Source organism: Kogia breviceps, chromosome 4 (genome assembly GCF_026419965.1).
Source record: "Kogia breviceps isolate mKogBre1 chromosome 4, mKogBre1 haplotype 1, whole genome shotgun sequence".
In the NCBI taxonomy this organism is placed as follows: domain Eukaryota; kingdom Metazoa; phylum Chordata; class Mammalia; order Artiodactyla; family Physeteridae; genus Kogia; species Kogia breviceps.
Genome location: NC_081313.1, coordinates 42,561,313 through 42,588,626, shown reverse-complemented (window position 1 = coordinate 42,588,626; position 27,314 = coordinate 42,561,313). Strand labels below are relative to the sequence as shown.

General features: G+C 37.4%; 1 protein-coding gene across 1 annotated transcript in view; it reads right to left on the bottom strand.

Annotated features, from left to right (window-relative positions):
• Positions 1–27,314, bottom strand: part of DDX4 (DEAD-box helicase 4) — a 108,297-nt gene that overhangs the window by 37,654 nt on the left and 43,329 nt on the right. The window contains exons 5-10 of the mRNA XM_067030976.1: positions 19,656–19,733; positions 14,805–14,855; positions 10,836–10,895; positions 2,927–3,028; positions 1,896–1,976; positions 785–832 (exon numbers count right to left, since the gene is read on the bottom strand). Coding sequence (XP_066887077.1) covers positions 785–832; positions 1,896–1,976; positions 2,927–3,028; positions 10,836–10,895; positions 14,805–14,855; positions 19,656–19,733 — 420 coding nt within the window. The remainder of the gene's footprint in view (positions 1–784; positions 833–1,895; positions 1,977–2,926; positions 3,029–10,835; positions 10,896–14,804; positions 14,856–19,655; positions 19,734–27,314) is intronic.

Sequence of the window (27,314 nt, the reverse complement as noted above, 5' to 3'; positions counted from 1 at the left end):
CAGGTACTATCACAAAAAAAGAACAAGGACTGCATTAGATTTGAAAGGCTAACTAGATATAGCATTTTACACGTGAGCTAGTTTTCTTGTACTGTATGTCCACAGGTCTTGAAATCCTTTTTCAAACATCTGAGCATTTGTAGAAGATACGGTTTAGCCATTAATAATCTTTTTCTATAGTGAAGAATCCAAGAATCCAAAGGAAGGAAGTGGGGACTAATAATGATCACTAAGAATTTTTCAGAGACATCAAACAAGCTTTATTGTTTTACTAGTCTGGAAAACATTTCAACTTATATGTGACATTTAAATATTTTTAACTCTGAAAAATTTTTTCTTAGTATAAAATCATCTATACTGAACTTTCTTTATCCCCTATACCAAGCCAAATAACAATCTCATAAGAAAAAATATTATTTTAATAAGAATTTGTACATATAAATTACACCTCAATCTTTAACATCTGCATGGTATCTCCCATTTTATGGTTATATCATTTATTCAACAGACTGATGAATTTTTAGGTGATTTTCAGTTTTTACTTATTATAAATGAAGCTTCAGTGAACACACTTTTACATGTATTGAGCAAATACACCTACAGTATGTAATTCCTGTAACGGAATTGTTGGATTAAAGAGTAGTAGTAAACAACTCCCCAAAACTGGCTGTGCAAATGCATACTCCACAGGTGTATAAAAGCAGCAAGTTACCTTTAACTTCAAAAATTAAGCTTGGATTACAGTAATTTTAACCACTTACAGGTAAACCAGATAAGAACTCACCTCGTCCACTTCCACTACCACTTCTGCTTTGATAAGTGTCACCCTTACCTGTAAGGCATTGTTTTACAGAAGATTTAGAGAAATCACAGTTCCTCCTCAAGCACATAAACCATATAGCTATTTCTTTTCAAATACTGAGTAATTTCTCAGGATTCTAGTCCCTTAATCCACCCATCTCTTAATTCTATACTTAAACCTTTTTCTCATTTGAACATTTTGTTTAAAGACTTTTTTTTAGGGCAGTTTTAGGTTCACAGAAAAATTAAGCAGAAAGTACAGAGACTTCCCATATACCTCCTGTCCCCACACCTGCATAGCCTCCCCCCATTATCAACATCCTCCACCAAAGAGGTAATTTGTTACAACTGATGAACCTACACTGACACATCAAAATCACCCAAAGTCCATCATTTACATTACAGTTCACTCCTGGTATTACACATTTTTTATGTTTGGACAAATGTATAATGGCATGTCTCCACCATTACAGTATCATACAAAGTAATTTCACTGCCCTAAAAATCCTCAGTGCTCTGCCTATTCATCCCTTCCCCCAACCCCTAGCAACCACCTATTTTTTTCACCCTTCTTCTTATAAGAAAGTTTTGCTTTCTACTGAATGTCATATAGTTGGAATCATACAGTATGTAGCCTTTTCAGATTAGCTTCCTTCACTCAGTAATACATATTTAAGGTTCCTCTATGTCTTTTCATACCTTAATAGCTCATTTCTTTTTAGTACCACAGTTTATTTATCCACATTTGAACATTTTTCATCAATAATTATGTTCCTTTTTTTTCACTTTCTCCTCAAGTCCCCTAACTCAGAATCCTTTCTTTGAAATCAAAGCAAACTTCACTTTCCTTCTTCCAATTAAAAGTATAATTTATAACTCAAATTAACTAGTAGATAAGAGAGAAGAAATAATTCACAGAGCACAAACTTTATAAGGGATAAAAAACCGTCCATGTATTTTTGCCTACAAATCGAAAAAGCAGAGAAAATCATGAGCCAATCTACTACACTTAAACATATATATTAGGTTTATTAATCCTAGAGCTAAAAGCAAATGTGAATGATTAATATTCAGTAATAAATTCTATTTCTCACCTACACCACTTAATGCTGATCTTCTAGAGCCAAAAATGCCACCAGTGCGCTGGGTCCCCTGATCTTGTTCATATTTGCTATCTAGATTTACAAATAATAAATTTAGATTATGTTACTTTTAAGAAGCTTTTAAAGCATGCAGCAAAGAGAAAAATAATCAACTTATGGTGCCATAAGTTAAAAAGATGCAGGATAAAATAATTTAAATTTAACAGGAATTACAGTGTTTTTCTAAGAAGCACACAAAAGGATTCCTCCACAAACTATTTCCTTCAATTACAAATTATTTCCTCAAAATTTTTATTTTATTAAAATTATTTTATAAAAGTCATTAGGGTCAATACTACACCAAAATATGATATAAGAAAAGTTAAATTACCTCTGAAAAATAGCACGGTTACTGCCCCCAGAAATCTCACATTATATAATCTCACTGCTTATTCTCCAGAAAAACACCCCTTGCACCCACAGTTTCCAAATCAGATTTTATCAGTCCTGAACAGCAACCCTCCAGATCCCTTCACTTTTTTAAAAGTGACAATTCACTAATCTGCTACACATTTATTAAATTATTACAATTTATGTTTTTAGCTTCCACTATTCTGTCCTCCTCTGTTAAGAGACACATGCATTCCAACAGTGACTTCTTAGCACCAGTGAATGACGACTGGTAGAATTTAGGCAGAAAGCCACATTGGTATAAAAGAGGTATAATGGTAGGCAGAGCCATAGAGAAGGCCACCTATTAGTAAGGTCAGCCATCTTTATCAAAGCTCTAAAATGCTTCACAGTATGTAATATTAAAGAACTGAGTCACACACACTGCTAAAAAGATTCATATATTCCCACTTAACCTGTAAGGAATTACATGTGTCTAAAAAATAATATTTTACACAATATAAGTGACCATGTACCAACCACTATGCTTAACTAGTCTCATATAATCATCATAACAACCTTATACGATAAGTATTATTTTTTATCATTTCTTTCATAATAAATGAACACACTATTTGCAATCCATTACTAACATGGACGTCCTAGACCAAATCCTCCACAGCAACCTCGGAAACTACCTCTTCCACCTCTTCTGGATGACCATGAAGCTTCTGAATCATTTCCATCTTGATAGCCTATAATATTAAAACATACACACAAAAACAACACAAAACAACCACAAAGAAATCTTGGGGACATGGTGGCCAAGTTAATTTAAGTCTTGCGTAATTCAATGACTTTAATATTTTAAGCCATTAACAGACAGTTAAAAAAAAAGAGATGCTGTACTTGACCTATAAATGTTCAACTTCATTAGTATAAAGAGATACTACTAAAGTATTTTTAAAACCTGCTACTTTCTTTGGGAATAAAAACTAAAAATGACTAAAAGGAAAAAATGACAGTTGTAAATTAAAACACTAAAAGTTGCCACAAATGCACCATTAACAGGATTTCCCCAATCCACGGAAAGAAAAAGTACTTACCATAAGTTTAGTGAGGTTACTGAACCTTCAATATACAAAACTTAATTGTATTTCTATACACTAGCAAACAAAAGGAAAATTATTAAATGGTATGTATCACTAATATCAATGAAGATGGCAAAGCAAGGGACTCCAAATGCTGCTACTCCAAAGAAGAAAAAAAATTGACAAAACCGTCAGAATTAACATTTTCCAAACTGAAAATTAACCAAGGACTTGTATCAAACCAAGGAACATTTTATTTTTTTTTAAAACAAGGCTGATTCTTGGTAAGAGCAGTGATTTTGACCACAACGCTATGAGACTAGATATCAATTACAAGAAAATATCTGTAAAAAATACAAACACATGGAGGCTAAACAATACATTACTTAATAACGAAGTGATCACTGAAGAAATCAAAGAGGAAATTTTTAAAAAATACCTAGAAACAAATGACAATGAAGGCACGACGACCCAAAACCTATGGGATGCAGCAAAAGCAGTTCTAAGAGGGAAGTTTATAGCAATAAAATCCTACCTTAAGAAACAGGAAACATCTCGAATAAACAATCTAACTTTGCACCTAAAGCAATTAGAGAAAGAAGAACAAAAATAACCCAAATTTAGCAGAAGGAAAGAAATCATAAAGATCAGATCAGAAATAAATGAAAAAGAAATGAAGGAAACGACAGCAAAGATCAATAAAACTAAAATCTGGTTCTTTGAGAAGATAAACAAAATTGATAAACCATTAGCCAGACTCATCAAGAAAAAAAAAGGGAGAAGACTCAAATCAATAGAAATAGAAATGAAAAAGGAGAAGTACCAACTGACACTGCAGAAATACAAAAGATCATGAGAGATTACTACAAGCAACTCTATGACAATAAAATGGACAACCTGGAAAAAATGGACAAATTCTTAGAAATGCACAACCTGCCGAGACTGAACCAGGAAGAAATAGAAAATATGAACAGACCAATCACAAGCACTGAAACTGAAACTGTGATTAAAAATCTTCCAACAAACAAAAGCCCAGGACCAGATGGCTTCACAGGCGAATTCTATCAAACATTTCGAGAAGAGCTAACACCTATCCTTCTCAAACTCTTCCAAAAGATAGCAGAGGGAGGAACACTCCCAAACTCATTCTATGAGGCCACCATAACCGATACCAAAACCAGACAAAGATGTCACAAAGAAAGAAAACTACAGGCCAATATCACTAATGAGCAAAGATGCAAAACTCCTCAACAAAATACTAGCAAACAGAATCCAACAGCACATTAAAAGGATCATACACCATGATCAAGTGGGCTTTATTCCAGGAATGCAAGGATTCCTCAATATACGCAAATCAATCAACGTGATACACCATATTAACAAAGTGAAGGAGAAAAAGCATATGATCATCTCAATAGATGCAGAGAAAGCTTTTGACAAAATTCAACACCCATTTATGATAAAAACCCTGAAGAAAGTGGGCATAGAAGGAACTTTACTCAACATAATAAAAGCCATATATGACAAACCCACAGCCAACATCGTCCTCAATGGTGAAAAACTGAAACCATTTCCACTAAGATCAGGAACAAGACAAGGTTGCCCACTCTCACCACTCTTATTCAACATAGTTTTGGAAGTTCTAGCCACAGCAATCAGAGAAGAAAAAGAAATAAAAGGAATCCAAATCGGAAAAGAAGAAGTAAAGCTGTCACTGTTTGCAGATGACATGATACTGTACATAGAGAATCCTAAAGATGCTACCAGAAAACTACTAGAGCTAATCAATGAATCTGGTAGTATAGCAGGATACAAAATTAATGCAGAGAAATCTCTGGCATTTCTTCCAAGAGAAATGGAAATAAAAACAAAAATAAACAAATGGGGCCTAATGAAACTTAAAAGCTACTGCACAGCAAAGGAAACCATAACCTATACACTAATGATGAAAAATCTGAAAGTGAAATTAAGAAAACACTCCCATTTACCATTGCAACAAAAAGAATATCTAGGAATAAACCTATCTAAGGAGACAAAAGACCTTTATGAAGAAAATTACAAGACACTGATGAAAGAAAATAAAGATGATACAAATAGATGGAGAGATATACCATGCTCTTGGATTGGAAGAATCAACACTATGAAAATGACTGTACAACCCAAAGCAATCTACAGATTCAAATGCAATCCCTGTCAAACTACCACTGGCATTTTTCACAGAACTAGAACAAAAAATTTCACAATTTGTATGGAAACACAAAAGACCCCAAATAGCCAAAGCAATCTTGAGAACGAAAAATGGAGCTGGAGGAATCAGGCTCCCTGACTTCAGACTATACTACAAAGCTACAGTAATCAAGACAGTATGGTACTGGCACAAAAACAGAAATATAGATCAATGGAACAGGATAGAAAGCCCAGAGATAAACCCACACACATATGGTCACCTTATCTTTGATAAAGGAGGGAAGGATATACAGTGGAGAAAAGACAGCCTCTTCAATAAGTGGTGCTGGGAAAACTGGACAGCTACATGTAAAAGTATGAAATTAGAACACTCCCTAACACCACACACAAAAATAAACTCAAAATGGATTAAAGACCTAAATGTAAGGCCAGACACTATCAAACTCTTAGAGGAAAACATAGGCAGAACACTCTATGATATAAATCACAGCAAGATCCTTTTTGACCCACCTCCTAGAGAAATGGAAATAAAAACAAACAAATGGGACCTAGTGAAACTTTAAATCTATTGCACAGCAAAGGAAACCATAAACAAGACCTAAAGACAACCCTCAGAATCGGAGAAAATATTTGCAAATGAAGCAACTGACAAAGGATTAATCTCCAAAATTTACAAGCAGCTCATGCACCTCGATAACAAAAAAACAAACAACCCAATCCAAAAATGGGCAGGAGACCTCAACAGACATTTCTCCAAAGAAGATATACAGATTGCTAACAAACACATGAAAGAATGCTCAACATCATTAATCATTAGAGAAATGCAAATCAAAACAACAATGAGATATCATCTCACACCGGTCAGAATGGCCATGATCAAAAAAATCTAGAAACAATAAATGCTGGAGAGGGTGTGGAGAAAAGGGAACACTCTTGCACTGCTGGTGGGAATGTAAATTGATACAGCCATTATGGAGAACAGTATGGAGGTTCCTTCAAAAACTACAAATAGAACTACCATACGACCCTGCAATGCCACTACTGGGCATATACCCTGAGAAAACCATAATTCAAAAAGAGTCATGTACAAAAATGTTCACTGCAGCTCTATTTACAATAGCCAGGACATGGAAGCAACCTACGTGTCCATCATCAGATAAATGGATAAAGAAGATGTGGCACATACATACAATGGATTACTCAGCCATAAAAAGAAACGAAATTTAGATATTTGTAGTGAGGTGGATGGACCTAGAGTCTGTCATACAGAATGAAGTAAGTCAGAAAGAGAAAAACAAATACTGTATGCTAACACATATATATGGAATCTAAGAAAAAAAAAAAGGTCATAAAGAAACTAGGAGTAAGACGGGAAGAAAGACACAGACCTACTAGAGAATGGAATTGAGGAAATTGGGAGGGGGAAGGTAAGCTGTGACAAAGTGAGAGAGTGGCATGGACATGTATACACTACCAAACGTGAAATAGATAGCTAATGGGAAGCAGTCACATAGCACAGGGAGATCAGCTCAGTGCTTTGTGACCATCTAGAGGGATGCGATAGGGAGGGTGGGAGGGAGGGAGACAGACCTAAGAGGGAAGAGATATGGGAACATATGTATATGTATAACTGATTCACTTTGTTATAAAGCAGAAACTAACACACCATTGTAAAGCAATTATACTCCAATTAAGATGTTTAAAAAAAAAAAAAAGGCTGATTCTTGGTAAGAGCAGTGATTTTGTGGCATATTTTAACTTACTGCAGTCCCATTCCATGACAATTCCACTTCTAGACATATACTCCAAAAATGCAACAACAGTGACTCAAACAGATAACTGTATATTAATGTTCACAGAAGCATTATTCAAAACAGCCAAAAGTAGTAAGAAACCCAAGTGTACATCAACAGATAAACAGATTTTTTAAAGTACACATACAATGGAATAGTAGTATTCAGCCATAAAAAGGAATGTAGTTCTGATACATGCAACAACCTGAACACTGAAAATTTTAGGCTAAGTGAGTTAAGCCAAACATAAAAGAACAAATACTGTATGATTCCACTTGTATGAAATATCTAGACATGGACAAATTGATGAAGTACAGAGAATAAAGGGTACCAGAGACTGAGAGGAAGAGAAGGAAACTTAATGGACGTACGTTTCTGCATGGGTGATGAAGAAGTTTTGAAAATAGATAGTGGTGATAATTGCACAACACTTCGGAAGTACTCAATGCCACTGAATTATACACATATAGTTAAAATGACAAATTTTATGTTAAGAGTCATTTTACCATAATAAAAAAGCAGAAATTTTCCCAAATTTGATAAAAAATATTAATCTACACATCCAAGTAGCTTAATAAACTGCAAGTTGTATAAATTTAAAGATATCTAGACCTACACATGTCCATATAAAACATGAACAAATGGTGCTGGGACAATTGGTTATTCACACACTAAAGAATTAAGTTGGGTCCCTATCTCACACCATATATAAAAATGAACTCAAATGGATCAATGACTTAAATGTAAGAGTACAGTGAAAGCTATAAAATTCTTAGAAGGAAACACAGGTGAAAATCTGCATGACCTTGGAACAGGCAAAGGGTTTCTAGATATGACATTAAGAGCACAAGCAACTTTGGATCAAAATTTTAAACTTTTGTGCTTCAAAGGACACCATCAAGAAAGTGAAAAAACAACCCACAGAAAAGGAGAAAATATTTGCAAATCATATATCTGTTGACACTTGTATCAAGAATAAAGAATTCTTAAAACAAAAAGATCAATAACCCTATTTTTTAAATGGGCAAAGGATCTGAATAGACATTTCTCCAAAGAATATATACAAATGCCCAAAACATACATGAAAAGCTGCTCAACATCATAGTCATCAGGAAATGCAAAGCAAAACCACAAAGATACAAGGATATGTTGTAAAACACAAGGAATATAGCCAATATTTTATAGTAACTATAAATGGTATATAACCTTTAAAAATTATGAAGCACTAATGTTGTACACCTGTAACTTACATAATATTGTCCAACTATATCAACTATTGAATTTATAACTCAATGATAAAAAATCATGAGATACCACTGTACATCCATTAGAATAGCTACAATCAAAAAGACAAACAGGGGCTTCCCTGGTGGCGCAGTGGTTGAGAATCCGCCTGCCGATGCAGGGGACACGGGTTCGTGCCCCGGTCCGGAAAGATCCCACGTGCCGCGGAGCGGCGGGGCCCGTGAGCCATGGCCGCTAAGCCTGCGCGTCCGGAGCCTGTGCTCCGCAACAGGAGAGGCCACAACAGTGAGAGGCCCGCGTACCACAAAAAAAAAAAAAAAAAAAAAAGACAAACAGTGACAAGTGTCACCAAAAGAAATGTACTAGAATGTTCATAGCAGCACTTTCAAAACAGCCCAAAACTGCAAGAAATCCAAAAATCTATCATTAGCAGAAGAGTAGAACAAAAGAACACTACAGAGCAATGATAATGATCTACAACTGCAACCAACAATAAGAATGAATCTCACAATTAGATTAAGAGGAAGCCAGACACAAAAGAGTACATATTGTATGATTCCATTTATGTTAAGTACAAAATTTTTAAAAAGTCTATGCTGCTAGAAGTCAGCATAGAGATTAACTGGGGGAGGGGGGTGTTAATGACTAAAAATGAGCATGAAGGGGGCTTCTGAGGAGCTAGTAGTTTCTATTCCTTGATCTGGATGCTTGTGAAAACACAGAACCCAGGTGTATTCAGTTACTGAAAAATCACTGAGCTATATACATTTATGATATAAGCACCTGCCTGTTGCTATATCATGTCACACTTAACATAAACTTAGGTACAGTTATATTCACACACACATTAATATTTACTGAGTAACCACTATATGCAAATTTCCTATCCTCAAATGTATACAACTAAAGAAAACAGCAATCAGGGACACCCTGAAAAATGACTGTTCCTGCTAGTCACCCAACACTAGTCAATAAGCCAGGATCAAGCACATAGAGCTGCAACTGGGTTTTGACTGCTTCACTTAAATATAAATTAAATTGATTTAAAGAAAATTTAATAGTAAGGAAGATAGTCACCGTTCTGCAGAAAACCAAAAATTTTAAAATAAGAGCTATGTTTAGGAACGTTACTGTCAAAACTGCTTCTTAAAGGGGGGAGGAGAGCAATGTTAAAAAAAGAGTCTTGGGGCTTCCCTGGTGGCACAGTAGTTGAGAGACTGCCTGCTGATGCAGGGGACACAGGTTCGTGCCCCAGTCCAGGAAGATCCCACATGCCGCGGAGCGGCTGGGCCCGTGAGCCATGGCCGCTGAGCCTGCGCGTCCGGAGCCTGTGCTCTGCAACGGGAGAGGCCACAACAGTGAGAGGCCCGCGTACCGCAAAAAAAAAAGAACAAGTCTTTTTCTTAGTTAGATTTCCTCTGCATCATTGTTAGGCCCCCTGCAATTGTCATAAAAAGACTCAACTTATGAGACCAATAAGCCATACCTCATTCACCACCAAATTCCTCCCCACCTCACAACTCAACCAAAGCTATACTGAAATCCACAGCAAACTTCAGCTTCACTAGGAGGGCCTGCTATTTAATGATTTATTCAGTAAGCCAAACATCTAATAGGCAAGGGAAAAGGATACCCCCAAGTTGCAGCAAAAACAATGATATATCTGATTACCATGCAGTTCCAGAAACAAAACTCTTTTATCATAAATACATTTGCACAACTGTAGCAATTTTATAAGTTCACTGTGGTTTTTTGTGAGTTTTGTTGTTGCTATTTTAACATATCTGCCTATAGATAACCCGGAATTGAGCATAACTTTTATACCATCTCACCTCAAGTTCATTAGAGGGAGGATCAGCAGAGTATGGTAGAGTACTGCTAGACTTGAACAAAAAGTAGTCTACGATTTCTTCCCTTCCCCATATCTCCAATGATCCTACTCAGAGACAAAGACATCCCAGTTCATCTATACTGTGACTGACCAAGATTCACACAGTCCCCCTTCTGTACTTCACAGCACACTCTGGAGGTCTTAGGAAAAAAAAATCCAGTGACATTAGAAAGCAGAAGGAGGGACACCTACTGAATATTAATTCAAATATTAACAGCATAAAACATATGCCAAAGTATTTTTCTTTAAAGGTTTTCACCACCAGAATTTTTCTTTCTTTCAGCTCTTCCAAAATCAGGTTTTCAGTTTCATATCTCTGTCTTAAGTACAAATTGTTCCAAAACGTGGTCCTTACCGCCTCTCTTGGAAAACCCTCTGTTCCATGTTTGATTATCTTCACGGTCATTACTAGACTCTTAAATAAAAATTTAATATGTGAATAGCATCTAAATAATTACTTTAGTATTTACATTAATGTAGTATCTAAAGAATAGCACTGTCACAAGAGAAATTAGTAAGAAAAAATAAATATCTTCATAAGTTAAAATACAAACATTTTAATTTTTAAAATAATTGTAACAGACATACAAAGACATTATTCAGTCAATTCCCTATACAAATCACTTAATATATCTAAATATTAAATGTTAAGCATATAATGTCAAATTCTGAGCACAGCCAAAAAATAAGAATTTCGTAAATATCAGTTCAACTAGAAACAGTTTCAGAAATATCTAACAAGTAGTCAAGGGGATCTCAGAAATGCATGACTATTCTTATAATGTCATCATTATTTCTGTAACTTGCCTTTCTTAATAAACCTGAGATGTCAGTGTTTTTTTAATATGTGCAAACTTTCCCCTATTCATCGTAATGGAAAAATTGGGGGATATCCTGGCTTTCTGTTTTTAGTGACATTATCAAGTAACAGTACCAGGGTTTCTAAATAGTGGTATGAGGATCACTACACTGAAGGTTGTCTAAAAATTATTAGTAAAGTTGGAAAGAACCCACCCCAAGAGATGTTTATTTTTTAATTTTTTATTTTTTTGTGTGGTACACGGGCCTCTCACTGTTGTGGCCTCTCCCGTTGCGGAGCACAGGCTCCGGACGCGCAGGCTCAGCGGCCATGGCTCACGGGTCCAGCCACTCTGTGGCATGTGGGATCTTCCCGGACCGGGGCACAAACCTGTGTCCCCTGCATCGGCAGGCAGATTCTCAACCACTGCGCCACCAGGGAAGCCCAGATGTTTATTTTGAACGTGTAGAGTGACAGCAAGGAATGGATGATTTTTCTAAATTAAAAAATTATAACTTTTAGTAATAACTTTAAGCTTTCTAGAAGATTCCAATAAAGCCATGTTTGGGAAATACCGAGATGGTTTCAAGGGATCTTTGTACATATCACTAACGTTTAGCACCTGAGAACTTTAGGTCCCAGTGATGACACAAATGGCTGAACAGATTAGAAGCTATCAGTTAAGTTTCTGTGCAAAAGTACTAATCTACTCGATTAATATTTTATAATAAACAATGACCCAGAGCTCTTGTTGCAGGCTCCTATTTGAACTGACATCAACAACTGACAAATATTCCTGAAGAGCCATCTAACATCAAGACAACTTTCTTAGAAGCAAGATATAATATGACAAGTTTGCTGAACAGTAAAGAAAGAATTTTGGAAAGATTCTTGGAATAATAATTCTGGAATAATGATGATGTTAGCTAATATTTATTGCCTTATAGGAAAAAACCTATGGGGATTCCCTGGTGGTGCAGTGGTTGGGAGTCCGCCGATGCAGGGGATGCTGGTTCGTGCCCCGGTCCGGGAGGATCCCATGTGTCGCGGAGCTGCTGGGCCTGTGCGTCCGGGGCCTGTGCTCAGCGGTGGGAGGGGCCACAGCAGTGAGAGGCGCGCGTACCGCGAGAAAAAAAAAACAAAAAAACAAAAAACTAAAAAAACCTAACAATCTGGGGCCTGACAAGGAGAAAAAGGTCTCATATAATCTTTGGCCAACTGTTCTCCTAAAAGAAGCCCAAAGCTATTATGACCACACTGGGAATTAAAATAGGCTGATGACATTAGCAGTTGGGTGAAGGGTACAATTACATAAGAAGAAGAAGGGTGGAGGAAACCCTCTATACTATTTTCAAAACTTCTTTTGAGTCAAATGATTTCAAAATAAAAAGTTATTAAAAAATAATTTCTGTAGGTTAAAAAATAAAGCCAAGAACAAACAAAAATGAGACAATGATCCCAAGATCAGTTATAATCTATTAATTATATTAAAATAATAGTAATAACAACAAATAGAACTTAGTATCTGCCTGGCACTGCTCTAAATGAAGTCTGCTTTAACTTTTTAAGTCCTCACAAAAACCTTACAAGGTGGGTATTATCCTCAAATTATAAACAGAGAAAAAGAAACACAAAGAAGTTAAACAAATTTTTTAAGATAATACAACTGACAGGAGGAGCATTTGGGTCTCAAACCCAAGGTGTCTGAGCTCCTTATCTCTATACTATACCAGCTAGGGACATGAGATTGCAGAGAAAATAACCACAAAACACTCTATACATCTGTGTGCAGAGAAAAAGCTTCTATAGTGATAGCAAAACCTGCTCCTGGGCTTGCCAACAACTGTGAGAGTGAAAGAATTTTTTAGGAATATACACAATTTTTTAGTTTAGAGGAACTAAAGCTGAGAATAGAAGAAGTAAATAAGGATAGGGAGGGGGAGGGAGATGCAAGAGGGAAGAGATATGGGAACATATGTATATGTATAACTGATTCACTTTGTTATAAAGCAGAAACTAACACACCATTGTAAAGCAATTATACTCCAATAAAGATGTTAAATAGAAAAGAAGTAGATAAATCAATGGAAGAAAGTAGACAATTTTGAAGGAGAGAAGTTCTCTCAAGTACTGTGAGAAATTGTAATTTGTGCTCAAAAGCACTCTGCCTCATCACTAAAGAGTCAACTGGGGAGGAATGTCTTTGATGAGTAGAAATGATCTTGAATACTAATTAAAAGTTGGAAAATTAGGACAAGGAGAAATGGAAAAGGATAAAAATGGTGATGTTTTCATTAAAACAGGATAGGAGAAAAAGCAGACAAAAGCAGGGAGAATGAGACAGACAGTAGTTTGGAGAAGCAGTCTTCACTGATACATTAAAACCCCACCATGTTCCAAAAGGGTTTTAAGGTGATTAGGTCTAGGTTTGGTTTTGATTTTGAGAATCACAGTTAAGATCAAGTCTCAAATATTTAATGAAGATAGATGACATTTACTGTTTACCATGAATGTGTCCTGGGACTAAGCTTTGTGCTTTTACACACATTCTCATTTAGTGTGCCTAACAAGCTATAAAATGAATGGTCTCCATTCTACAGAAGAGGAAATTATGGCTCCGAGAAATTAAGCAACTTGCTCTATGTTATTCAACTAGCAGATAGTAGAGCAGGGACATGAAACAAAGTCTGGAACTCCGAAGTGTATTATGTTATAAAGATTCCATAGATCAGTGGTTACCAAACAAAAGAGGCATCAGAGTCACCAGGGATGCTTCTTAAATACAGGTTCCAGGGCCTCACCCAAATCTATTCAACCGGGCTCTCCTGGAAAAGTACTGTTAATTATTGTAGTCTACCTTCTGGTAACATTACTCTATTCTCATCATTCTCTATTCCTCCAAACCAGACTGTCAGAAATATCTTTGATTTCAGCAGTGATCTACAGTCTCATGAATCTTTTTCCACTGTTAATACTTATTTGAGTCTGAATAAAGACCTACATGTCTCAAACTGTATTTATAGGCTTCCCTGGTGGCGCAGTGGTTGAGAATCCGCCTGCCGATGCAGGAGACACGGGTTCGTGCCCTGGTCCGGGAAGATCCCACATGCCGCGGAGCAACTAAGCCCGTGAGCCATGGCCGCTAGGCCTGTGCGTCCGGAGCCTGTGCCCCGCAACGGGAGAGGCCACAACAGTGAGAGGCCCGCATACCACAAAAAAAAAAAAAAACTGTATTTATATATGAAAGTGGAATTCTGATTCTTGACTTGCTCTTTCTATTATCCTCTTTTTCTTAAGGAAGCACAGCATTCCAAAGTTGCACTTTATCGATTAATTAAGGCAGGTGACAATAGGCCAAATAAGGATGGCTGAATTCTTAGTTAAGGCTCTGGCTATAGCTGCTTTATAAAACTGGGTTTAAATAAAACAGAACTGGAACAGACTAAGATAATTAATCTTAGTTTCTCTTTAGCATGTACTCTGGACACTAAATTCTTAAGTCACTACAATAAACAGTGAACTTACCTCTCCAGAAACCAGAGCTATCACCTTCTTCAAATTTGTTATTTGAAAAACCTACAAAAAATATAAAATTAAACTTGCACATTTCTGAAAACAACCATTACCTATACCTTTGTAGAAGAAAGAAAGAAAAAGAGAGAGAGAAAGAGAAACACAGAAACAAAGAAACACACTCTTTACAGGGACTTCTAGTTTTGATGCCCCTTTAAAACAGTATAAACCACATACAACCGTATATATAAATAGTGAATGAGAATTCATACACATTGTATGACAACTTCTTCCTTGCGTCAGTTTATTAAAATACCAGCCAATCTTATATTACCTCAAATGTCATATATTCCTCTATATGTACATGGCTGTGTGTGTGTGTATATATATCACTATAACCACTATGTACTTTCTATTCAAAATATAAAAACTTTTTAAACTTTATAAATTAACTTGTAATCTCTTAATCTGCTGGAGGACAATACAACTAAATTATAATCCAATATTCAATAATTTTCCCCTTCTCAATAACAAGGAAATTCTGCCTTCTTTTTGTTTATAAAATTTAAAAGAAACAATCTTTCATCAAGCTCTGCTTTCAAATTTCTCATTTAATAAAAACTTGTGTCTAGATTTATGCATCTCTGGAGCATATAGATATATCTCTAAAATTAATTTTGAAAGCATCCATCAAAATATTTCATAAAATTTTAAAAATTTCAGTCTTAATAAAACGATCTTTACTGTAGAGATACTCAGGGAAAAATGTAAGTTAAAATTAATGTCAATATGCAATGCCTATCAATTAGTATCTAACCTAAATAATAAAATACATTAAATTATGGCTTTGGTACTACAGAGACCAATCAGTAACTGTTTGACAGATGTTACATTTATATGCAGGGACTTCCCTGGTGGCGCAGTGGTTAAGAATCCGTCTGCCAATGCAGGGAACATGGATTCAAGCCCTGGTCAGGGAAGATCCCACATGCCGCGGAGCAACTAAGCCTGTGTGCCACAACTACTGAACCTGCGCTCTAGAGCCTGCGTGCCATGACTACTGAAGTCCGCACGCCTAGAGCCCGTGCTCCGCAACGAACAGTAGTCCTCGCTCGCTGCAACTAGAGAAAGCCTGCGCAGCAATGAAGACCCAACACAGCCAAAAGTAAATTTAAAAAAAAAATCTATACGCAAAATGTCTACATATCAAGTCATTTAACATCTTAGGTTCAACAAATCTAATGTACCCTCCAGCATTAAACCTCTTGGAAATTTAATACCCAATTAGCATATAAAAAGTAAGTACCCTTTGGCCTCAATATATGATTGGATGACACATTTTCCTTGAACAGATATGTAATTTCAAAATAAAGATAATCCCTACAAAAAGAGTATATATCACAAAACTTGGATTTTGAGTTATTTTATTCATTTAAATATTTGCAATCTTTGAAGGTTCAGAAAAGGATTGCATTCTACTGCCCTCTACAATTGCCCCTTCCCCTCCATACACCTCTCCCAGAAAAGTCAAGTGCTGGGTCTCCGAAATGTTTGATAAAGTCTTCCACCTACACACTACTGGTCTTGATCTTAAACTCTTATCTAAGTTCTACTTTACAGTTTTTATGGAAAAAAAATGTAATTTCAAAGCTTCTACTGGTTCTTTGCTCATGTAAAATGGAGACTCAGATTCATTCACCTTTGGAAGTATGACTAGGAAAGTGAAAGCACTCTCGTGATCTCCATAAAGTCTTGGGAAAGGCACACACTTTCTAAGTATATTGAAGGGAAACAGAATTCAAAGACTATACAACTTGGGGTCACTTAAGTTTTGATTGTAAGATATCATAAGCAGGTTACCTCTGTTTCCAAAACTCCTTCCAACTCCAAAACCACCCATTGTGGATGTATTCTCTCTTTTATTAGTCTCACCAGGATATGAAAAAGTTCAGATAGAGTTAAAACTCTTCAACATACAAAATCAAGTGTGCCATCAATAACTAGGAATTAAATGAATCTGTGGGTTAAGGGAACTCCCAAGGACAGGGAGAGAGTAGTATAGGAACTTATAGAGATAAAATACATCTGCAACTTTTTAAAATCATTAAATTATACCAAAGTAAAAACAAATATACTATCGGTGAAATACAACTGTCCACTAGGTGTTATTTTACTAATGACTTTTAATCAAGAAATTCAACTCTGATTTTCTATATATTGAAACCTCACCCTGATAGCTATTTACATTATACCCCTATGTGAAAGTCATTGCTACTGAAAATTTTACACTGCTGTCCTGTAATTATTCTATTTATTACTTATTCATTTTTCTAGTACTTCAGTCGCTCTCAGTCTTTTCACTTTTTAAAAATAAAATTAGAAAGGGACTACATAATAAAGAAAAAAATGCTATGAATACCACTCCCCTTTACCTCCCACCTCTCCATAGTATTTCCTCATATCAGCCTTATTAGCTTTATCCCCCACTACACGGCTCGGAACACCCAACATTTTAATTCATAAAACAACTTCCCATACTCCACGTTGTGAACTTCTAATATTTTCTACCTTCTTACATGCTGTTCCTTCAGCATGACATTCCTTGCTTTCCTATTTTTCCTAGCAAAATTCTTTTTACTCTTCAAAAGCCAGGTTCAAAAGCCACCTCTTCAGTGAAGTCCTCCTTCAGTCCTCCAGCCATAGTCAATCCTTCAGTCACATTCCCACAGCATACTATGTGTATCTCTTTTTTAGCAATATTTCTTTCTATGTGTTTCTCTACCACTAAATTAAGCATTTTGAGGGCAGAGTTGCTATGGCAAGCAGCACAGGTATTTAAAACAAAAACTTAGAACAGACATCCAAAACGTCATGAACTGCCACTTCAAACTATCATTGGGATAACTATCATTATCTTGTGATCCTCATAAACTGTCTTACCTCTATCTGTAATATCCTAGTGCAGAGAAGTTAAGGGATCTGTGAAACGCCTAATGCCAAATGCAAAATTGCATATATGCAACTATCAGCATTTTCATCGGATTCTAAAGAATTGCGTGATTCAGAAAGTTAAGGCTTTTTAGGCCATACTTCACAGAAGATAAAAACCTGATCAATATATATGTTAAGCAATTAAGAATCAATTTCAAAACCGTGACTAGATATGCAAGTTCTGAGAACAAATATCACAGAGATTGAAAATAGCTAAAATGTTAAATGGATCATTCAGGAAAGGGGTTATATTCGTGGGTCTTCTATGACTTTCCAGAATTATATGTAGTATTAACGATAACTTTTTAAAAAATTTTATTGGAGTATAGATGATTTATAATGTATTAGAGTTTCAGGTGTACAGCAAAGTGATTCAGTTATACATACACATATGTTCATTGTTCTTCAGATTCTTTTCAAAGATAACTTTTTAAAGTATTAACATTTACAAAGAGTTTTGATCAGAAATTTAATGTATTTCAACCTACAACATATGGAATTAACAATTTATAATAAAGTCTCTCTCAGTGATGGCTTTCTCATTTAAAAAGGCTTTATTCAACAATGTTTAGAAGTCTTCATCAAAAAGTATTATAATCCATTCTAAATTAGGATTTTTAAATATATCTAAATATTAAATAGTTCCCTGATTGTAATATTAAGGTATTTGTATTTCTAATCTTAGTAGTAGCAAACAAAACCCACACATCAACCTCTTAGCACAACTACATGCTCCAAATCAACGACTCTCACTTAACATGCAGACTTAAAAAACAAAATGTATATAGGCATATTTAACAAATAAATATTTCCATTAGTAGCAGAAACACGTCAAAACATAAAAGTTCACATTTATGTTAACTGTATCTAAAAATATTAAATTTTCCAAATGGCAAATGCAATATATGTATCAACCTTTAGTTTCTAATGAATAAAAATATCTAGAAGGACTGACGTTTTTCAAAAAATAATACTTAATAAATTCAAGAATAAGTGTCATGTATATTTAAAACTGCCAATTAACCCTAGCTTATGGCATCCCATAAAAGAAATAAATTTATTTAAAAATCCATATGACCATTTAATTAGAGGTTATAATAATAAATACTTTGTTGCACTATAATAAAACATAGTGCAGAATATTTTCAGCATTTTAATATCAAATCTAAAAATGGACTGGAGGAAGGTATTTTGCTGGGTCATTATCTGTCAAATCTAGTGCTGGCTGTTCTAAAAGTAACAACAAAAAATTCCAATTTTGGGAAAACAACCTCAATATTAATGACCCAATAGAACTGCTTTCCATACTGCCTTTTCTTGAGAAATATAAAACTTAAGAAAGAGGTCCTTCACACCATAATCTTTGGAGCTTTTACAAACATTCCTCCCATGCCAATTGTTGGGAACAATAATTACCAACACCTGAAGAAGCTCTGGGACGCAACTCTCTTTAACCAATCTATCTCATCAATTTAACTACTGCCTACTATCTTAAAAAAGTAAAGTGGTAAAAAAAAAAAAAAAAAAACCACACAAAACAGACATTAAAAAAAACCCTCATTATCCCAACAAAGTCTACTGTACACTAAGTTATAAAAGATTTTACCTTGCACTGAACAGCCATAAAGGCCTCTATTCATTCCACTATTCAACTATTTAACAGAAGATTAAGGAAAGGGCTTCCCTGGTGGTGCAGTGGTTGAGAGTCCACCTGCAGATGCAGGGGACATGTACCGCAGAGCGGTTGGGCCCATGAGCCATGATCGCTGAGCCTGCACGTCCGGAGCCTGTGCTCCACAACGGGACAGGCCACAACAGTGAGAGGCCCGCGTACCGCAAAAGAAAAAAAACAGATAAAGGAAAGATACTTACGCCTGTTTCCCAAACTCCTCCCAGAGGCAAATCTGCTTCTCATGAAATGATCTCTTCGAGAAGATCCATCACCCATTTCTAAAACAAATAACATTTGAAGCAAGTCAAAATAACAAAAAAAGTACCTTGGTGGTAAGCAAACTTTAAACCTTCTCAATGTGCCATCCACATGTCAAAGGAAGAATTTTATATAGCACTAAAAAAGATGAAAAGCCTAGTAGAAAAATGGGCTATGAATAAGAATAGGTAGTTCTCCAAAAGAAAAAAAAAGTGTCTCTCACTCATAATTAAAGAAATTGGAAATCAAAAAAAGGATATAGGGCTTCCCTGGTGGCACAGTGGTTTAGAGTCCGCCTGCCGATGCAGGGGACACGGTTTCGTGCCCCGGTCCGGGAAGATCCCACAAGCCATGGAGCGGCTGGGCCCACGAGCCATGGCCGCTGAGCCTGCACATCTGGAGCCTGTGCTCCGCAACGGGAGAGGCCACAACAGTGAGAGGCCCGCGTACTGCAAAAAAAAAAAAAAAAAAAAAAAGATCATACACCATGATCAAGCTGGATTCATCCCAGGGTCACAAGAATGGTTCAACACATGCAAAATCAATGTGACACACCACATCAACAAAACAAAAGACAAAAACCACATGATCATCTCAACAGACTCAGAAAAAGCATTTGGTAAAATTCAACATCCATTCATGATAAAAAACTCTTACCAAAGTGGGTATGGAGGGAGCATATCTAAGCATAACAAAAGCTATTTATGACAAACCTACAGCCAACATAATACTCAACAGTGAAAAACAAAGCCTTCATGCTAAAATCTGGAACAAGACAAGTACGGCCACTCTCACCACTTCCATTCAACATAGTATTGAAAGTCCTAGCCACAGCAATCAGATAAAAAAAAGAAATAAAAGATCCAAATAGAAAAGTAAGAGGTAACACTGTCATTATATGCAGGTGACATAATATATATAGAACACCCTAAACACGCCACACAAAAACTACTAGAACTGATAAACAAATTCAGCAAAGTAGCAGGATACAAGATTAACATACATAAATCTGTTGCATTTCTTTACACGAACAATGAATTATCAGAAAGGGAAAGTTTAAAAAAAAAATCCCTTTTCAAATCGCATCAAAAACTCCTAAAAGAGAACACAGGCAAAATATTCTCTGAAATAATCTTAACAATGTTTCCTTAGATCACTCTCCCAAGTCAATAGGAATAAAAGCAAAAATAAGCAAATGGGACCTAATCAAACTTACAAGCTTTTGCAAAGCAAAGGAAACCATAAACAAAATGAAAAGACAACCTATGGACAGGGAGAAAATATTTGCTGATGATGTGACTGACCAGGGATTAATTTTCAAACAGCTCATACAAACAACTCAATAACAAAAAAACAAACAACCCAGACGGCTTAAAGATGGCGGAAGAGTAAGACGCAGAGATCTCCTTCCTCCTCACAGAGACATCAGAAATACATCTACATGTGGAACTTCTCCTATAGAACACCCACCGAATGCTGGCAGAAGACCTCAGACCTCCCAAAAGGCAAGAAACTCCCCACGTACCTGGGTAGGGCAAAAGAAAAAAGAATAAACAGAGAAAAAGAATAGGGACGGGACCTACACCAGTGGGAGGGAGCCGTGAAAGAGGAAAGATTCCCACACACTAGAAGCCCCTTCGTGGGCGGAGACTGCGGGTGGCGGAGGGAGAAGCTCTGGAGCCGCGGAGGAGAGCGCAGCCACAGGGTGAGGAGGGCAAAGCGGAGAGATTCCCGCAGAGGATCGGTGCCAACCAGCACTCACCAGCGCGAGAGGCTTGTCTGCTCCCCCGCCGGAGCGGGCGGGGGCCGGGAGCTGTGGCTCGGGCTTCAGTCGGATCCCAGGGAAAGGTCTGGAGTTAGCAGAGTGAAAACAGCCTGAAGGGGTTAGTGCGCCATGGCTGGCCGGGAGGGAGTCCGGTTGAAGTCTGGAGCTGCCGAAGAGGCAAGAGACCTTTTTTTCCCTCTTTGCTTCCTGGGCGCGAGGAGAGGGGATTAAGAGCACCACGTAAAGGAGCTCCAGAAACGGGCGCAAGCCGCAGCTGTCAGCACGGACAGTAGAGACGGGTGTGGGACGCTAAGGTTGCTGCTGCCGCCACCAAGAGGCCTGAGTGTGAGCACAGGTCACTCTCCACACCGGCCCTCCGGGGAGCCCGTGCAGCCCACCACTGCCGGGGTCCCGGGATCCAGGGACAGCTTCCCTGGGAGAACGCGCGGCGCGCCTTGGGCCGGTGCAGTGTCACGTTGGCCTCTGCCGCCGCAGACTCACCCTGCTCCCGTGCCACTCCCTCCCCCCAGCCTGAGTGAGCCGGAGCCCCTGAATCAACTGCTCCTTTAACCCCGTCCTGTCTGAGTGAAGGGCAGATGCCCTCGGACAACCTAAACGCAGAGGCGAGGCCAAGACCAAAGCTGAACCCCGGGAGCTGTGCGAACAAAGAGAGGGGGAGGTCTCTCCCAGCAGCCTCAGAAACAGCGGATTAAATCTCCACAGTCAACTTGAAGTGCCCTGCATCTGTGGAAAACCTGAATAGACAACGAATCATCCCAAGTTGAGGAGGTAGACTTTGGGAGCAAGATATACTATTGATTTCCCCTTTTTTTTCTTTTTGTGAGTGTGTATGTGTGAGCTGCTGTGTGAGATTTTGTCTGTATAGCTTTGCTTTCACCATTTGTCCTAGGGTTAGACCAACCCGTTTTTCTGTTTTTTTTTAATAGAAATTTTTCTTCTTAATAATTATTTTTTATTTTAATAACTATACTTTATCCAACTTTACTTTATCTTCTCCCTTTCTTCCTTCCTTCCTCCTTTCTTTCCTCCCTTTCTTCCTCTCCTCCTTCCTTCCTTCCTTCCTTCATTTCTTCCTTCCTCCATTTCTTCCTTCCTCCCTTCCTTTCTTCCTTCCTTCTTTCCCTCCCTTCCTTCCTCCCTTCCTCTTCCTTCCTCCCTTTCTTCCTCTCCTCCTTCCTTCCTTTTCTTGCTTTCTTCCTTCATTTCTTCCTTCCTTCCTTCCTTTCTTCCTACCTCCCTTCCTTTCTTCCTTCCTTCCCTCCCTCCCTCCCTCCTTCTTTCCTTCCTTCCTTCCTTTTCTTTCCTTTCTATTTTTTCTACCTTTTATTTTGAGCCGTGTGGATTAAAGACTCTTAGCGCCCCAGCCAGGCACCAGGGCTGTGTCTCTGAGGTGGGAGAACCAACCTCAGGACACTAGGCCACAAGAGACCTCCCAGCTCCACGGAATATCAAACGGCAAAGATCTCCCAGAGATCTCCATCTCAACACCAAGACACAGTTTCACTCAAGGACCAGCAACGAACAGTGCTGGACACCATATCCCCAACAAAGAGCAAGACAGGTCTACAGCCCCATCCATTAGCAGAGAGGCTGCCTAAAATCATAATAAGGCTACCAACATCCCCAAACACACCACCAGACGTGGACCTGCCCACCAGAAAGACAAGATCCAGCCGCATCCACCAGAACAGAGGCACTAGTCCTCCCAAGCCAGGAAACCTACTCAACCCACTGAACCAACCTTAGCCACTGGGGACAGACACCAAAAACAACTGGAAATACGAACCTGTAGCCTGCAAAAAGGAGACCCCAAACACAGTAAGATAAGCGAAGTGAGAACACAGAAAAACACACAGCAGATGAAGGAGCGAGGTAAAAACCCACCAGACCTAACAAATGAAGAGGAAATAGGCAGTCTACCTGAAAAAGAATTCAGAATAATGATAGTAAAGATGATTCAAAATCTTGGAAATAGAATAGACAAATTGCAAGAAACAGTCAACAAGGACCTAGAAGAAATAAAGAGGAAGCAAGCAACGATGAGCAACACAATAAATGAAATGAAAAATACTCTAGATGGGATCAATAGCAGAATAACTGAGGCAGAAGGACGGATAAGTGACCTGGAAGATAAAACAGTGGAAATAACTACTGCAGAGCAGAAGAAAGAAAAAAGAATGAAAAGAACTGAGGACAGTCTCAGAGATCTCTGGGACAACATTAAACGCACCAACATTCTAATTATAGGGGTCCCAGAAGAAGAAGAGAAAAAGAAAGGGACTGAGAAAATATTTGAAGAGATTATAGTTGAAAACTTCCCTAATATAGGAAAGGAAATAGTCAATCAAGTCCAGGAGGCACAGAGAGTCCCATACAGGATAAACCCAAGGAGAAACACGCCAAGACACATAATAATCAAACTGTCAAAAATTAAATACAAAGAAAACATATTAAAAGCAGCAAGGGAAAAACAACAAATAACACACAAGGGAATCCCCATAAGGTTAACATCTGATCTTTCAGCAGAAACTCTGCAAGCCAGAAGGGAGTGGCAGGACATTTTTTTTTTTTTTTTTTTTTTGCGGTATGCGGGCCTCTCACTATCGTGGCCTCTCCCATTGCGGAGCACAGGCTGCGGACGCGCAGGCTCGGCGGCCGTGGTTCACAGGCCCAGCCGCTCCGCGGCATGTGGGATCCTCCCGGACCAGGGCATGAACCCGTGTCTCCTGCATCGGCAGGCGGACTCTCAACCACTGCGCCACCAGGGAAGCCCGGCAGGACATATTTAAAGTGATGAAGGAAAAAAACCTACAACCAAGATTACTCTACCCAGCAAGGATCTCATTCAGATTTGATGGAGAAATTAAAACTTTTACAGACAAGCAAAAGCTGAGAGAGTTCAGCACCACCAAACCAGCTCTACAGCAAATGCTAAAGGAACTTCTCTAGGCAAGAAACACATGAGAAGGAAAAGACCTACAAGAACAACCCAAAACAATTAAGTAAATGGTAATAGGAACATACATATCGATAATTACCTTAAATGTAAATGGATTAAATGCTCCCACCAAAAGACACAGACTGGCTGAATGGATACAAAAACAAGACCCATATATACATGCTGTCTACAAGAGACACACTTCAAACCTAGGGACACATACAGACTGAAAGTAAAGGGATGGAAAAAGATATTCCATGCAAATGGAAATCAGAAGAAAGCTGGAGTAGCAATTCTCATATCAGACAAAATAGACTTTAAAATAAAAACTATTACAAGAGACAAAGAAGGACACTACATAATGATCAAGGGATCGATCCATGAAGAGGATATAACAATTGTAAATATTTATGCACCCAACATAGGAGCACCTCAATACATAAGGCAAATACTAACAGCCTTAAAAGGGGAAATCGACAGTAACACAATCATAGTAGGGGATTTTAACACTCCCCTTTCACCATTGGACAGATCATCCAAAATGAAAATAAATAAGGAAACACAAGCTTTAAATGATACATTACACAAGATGGACTTAATTGATATTTATAGGACATTCTATCCAAAAACAACAGAATACACATTTTTCTCAAGTGTTCATGGAACATTCTCCAGGATCGATCATATATTGGGTCACAAATCTAGCCTTGGCAAATTTAAGAAAAAAGAAATCGTATCAAGTATCTTTTCCGACCACAACGCTATGAGACTAGATATCAATTACCGGAAAAGATCTGTAAAGAATACAAACACATGGAGGCTAAACAATACACTACTTAATAACGAAGTGATCACTGAAGAAATCAAAGAGGAAATCAAAAAATACTTAGAAACAAATGACAATGGAGACACAACGACCCAAAACCTATGGGATACAGCAAAAGCAGTTCTAAGAGGGAAGTTTATAGCAATACAATCCTACCTTAAGAAACAGGAAACATCTCGAATAAACAACCTAACTTTGCACTTAAAGCAATTAGAGAAAGTAGAACAAAAAAAACCCAAATTTAGCAGAAGGAAAGAAATCATAAAGATCAGATCAGAAATAAATGAAAAAGAAATGAAGGAAACGACAGCAAAGATCAATAAAACTAAAAGCTGGTCTGGTTCTTTGAGAAGATAAATAAAATTGATAAACCATTAGCCAGACTCATCAAGAATAAAAGGGAGAAGACTCAAATCAATAGAATTAGAAATGAAAAAGGAGATGTAACAACTGACTCTGCAGAAATACAAAAGATTATTAGAGATTACTACAAGCAACTGTATGCCAATAAAATGGACAACCTGGAAGAAATGGACAAATTCTTAGAAATGCACAACCTGCCGAGACTGAACCAGGAAGAAATAGAAAATATGAACAGACCAATCATAAGCACTGAAATTGAAACTGTAATTAAAAATCTTCCAACAAACAAAAGCCCAGGACCAGATGGCTTCACAGGCGAATTCTATCAAACATTTAGAGAAGAGCTAACACCTATCCTTCTCAAACTCTTCCAAAATATAGCAGAGGGAGGAAAACTCCCAAACTCACTCTATGAGGCCACCATCACCCTGATACCCAAACCAGACAAAGACGTCACAAAGAAAGAAAAAAGAATCCAACATCACATTAAAAGAATCATACACCATGATCAAGTGGGGTTTATTCCAGGAATGCAAGGATTCTTCAATATACGCAAATCAATCAACGGGATACACCATATCAACAAACTGAAGGAGAAAAACCATATGATCATCTCAATAGATGCAGAGAAAGCTTTTGACAAAATTCAACACTCATTTATGATGAAAACCCTGCAGAAAGTAGGCATACAGGGAACTTTCCTCAACATAATAAAGGCCATATATGACAAACCCACAGCCAGCATCGTTCTCAATGGTGAAAAACTGAAACCATTTCCACTAAGATCAGGAACAAGACAAGGTTGCCCACTCTCACCACTCTTATTCAACATAGTTTTGGAAGTTCTAGCCACAGCAATCAGAGAAGAAAAAGAAACAAAAGGAATCCAAATAGGAAAAGAAGAAGTAAAGCTGTCACTGTTTGCAGAGGACATGATACTATACATAGAGAATCCTAAGGATGCTACCAGAAAACTACTAGAGCTAATCAATGAATTTGGTAAAGTTGCAGGATACAAAATTAATGCACAGAAATCTCTGGCATTCTTATACACTAACGATGAAAAATCTGAGAGTGAAATTAAGAAAACACTCCTATTTACCACTGCAACAAAAAGAATAAAATACCTAGGAATAAACGTACCTAAGGAGACAAAAGACTTGTATGCAGAAAACTATAAGACACTGATGAAAGAAATTAAAGATGATACAAATAGGTGGAGAAATATACCATGTTCTTGGATTGGAAGAATCAACATTGTGAAAATGACTATACAACCCAAAGCAATCTACAGATTCAATGCTATCCCTATCAAATTACCACTGGCATTTTTTACAGAACTACAACAAAAAATTTCACAATTTGTATGGAAACACAAAAGACCCCGAGTAGCCAAAGCAATCTTGAGAACGAAAAATGGAGCTGGAGGAATCAGGCTCCCTGACTTCAGACTATACTACAAGGTTACAGTAGTCAAGACAGTATGGTACTGGCACAAAAACAGAAATATAGATCAATGGAACAGGATAGAAAGCCCAGAGATAAACCCACACACATATGGTCACCTTATCTTTGATAAAGGAGGGAAGGATATACAGTGGAGAAAAGACAGCCTCTTCAATAAGTGGTGCTGGGAAAACTGGACAGCTACATGTAAAAGTATGAAATTAGAACACTCCCTAACACCA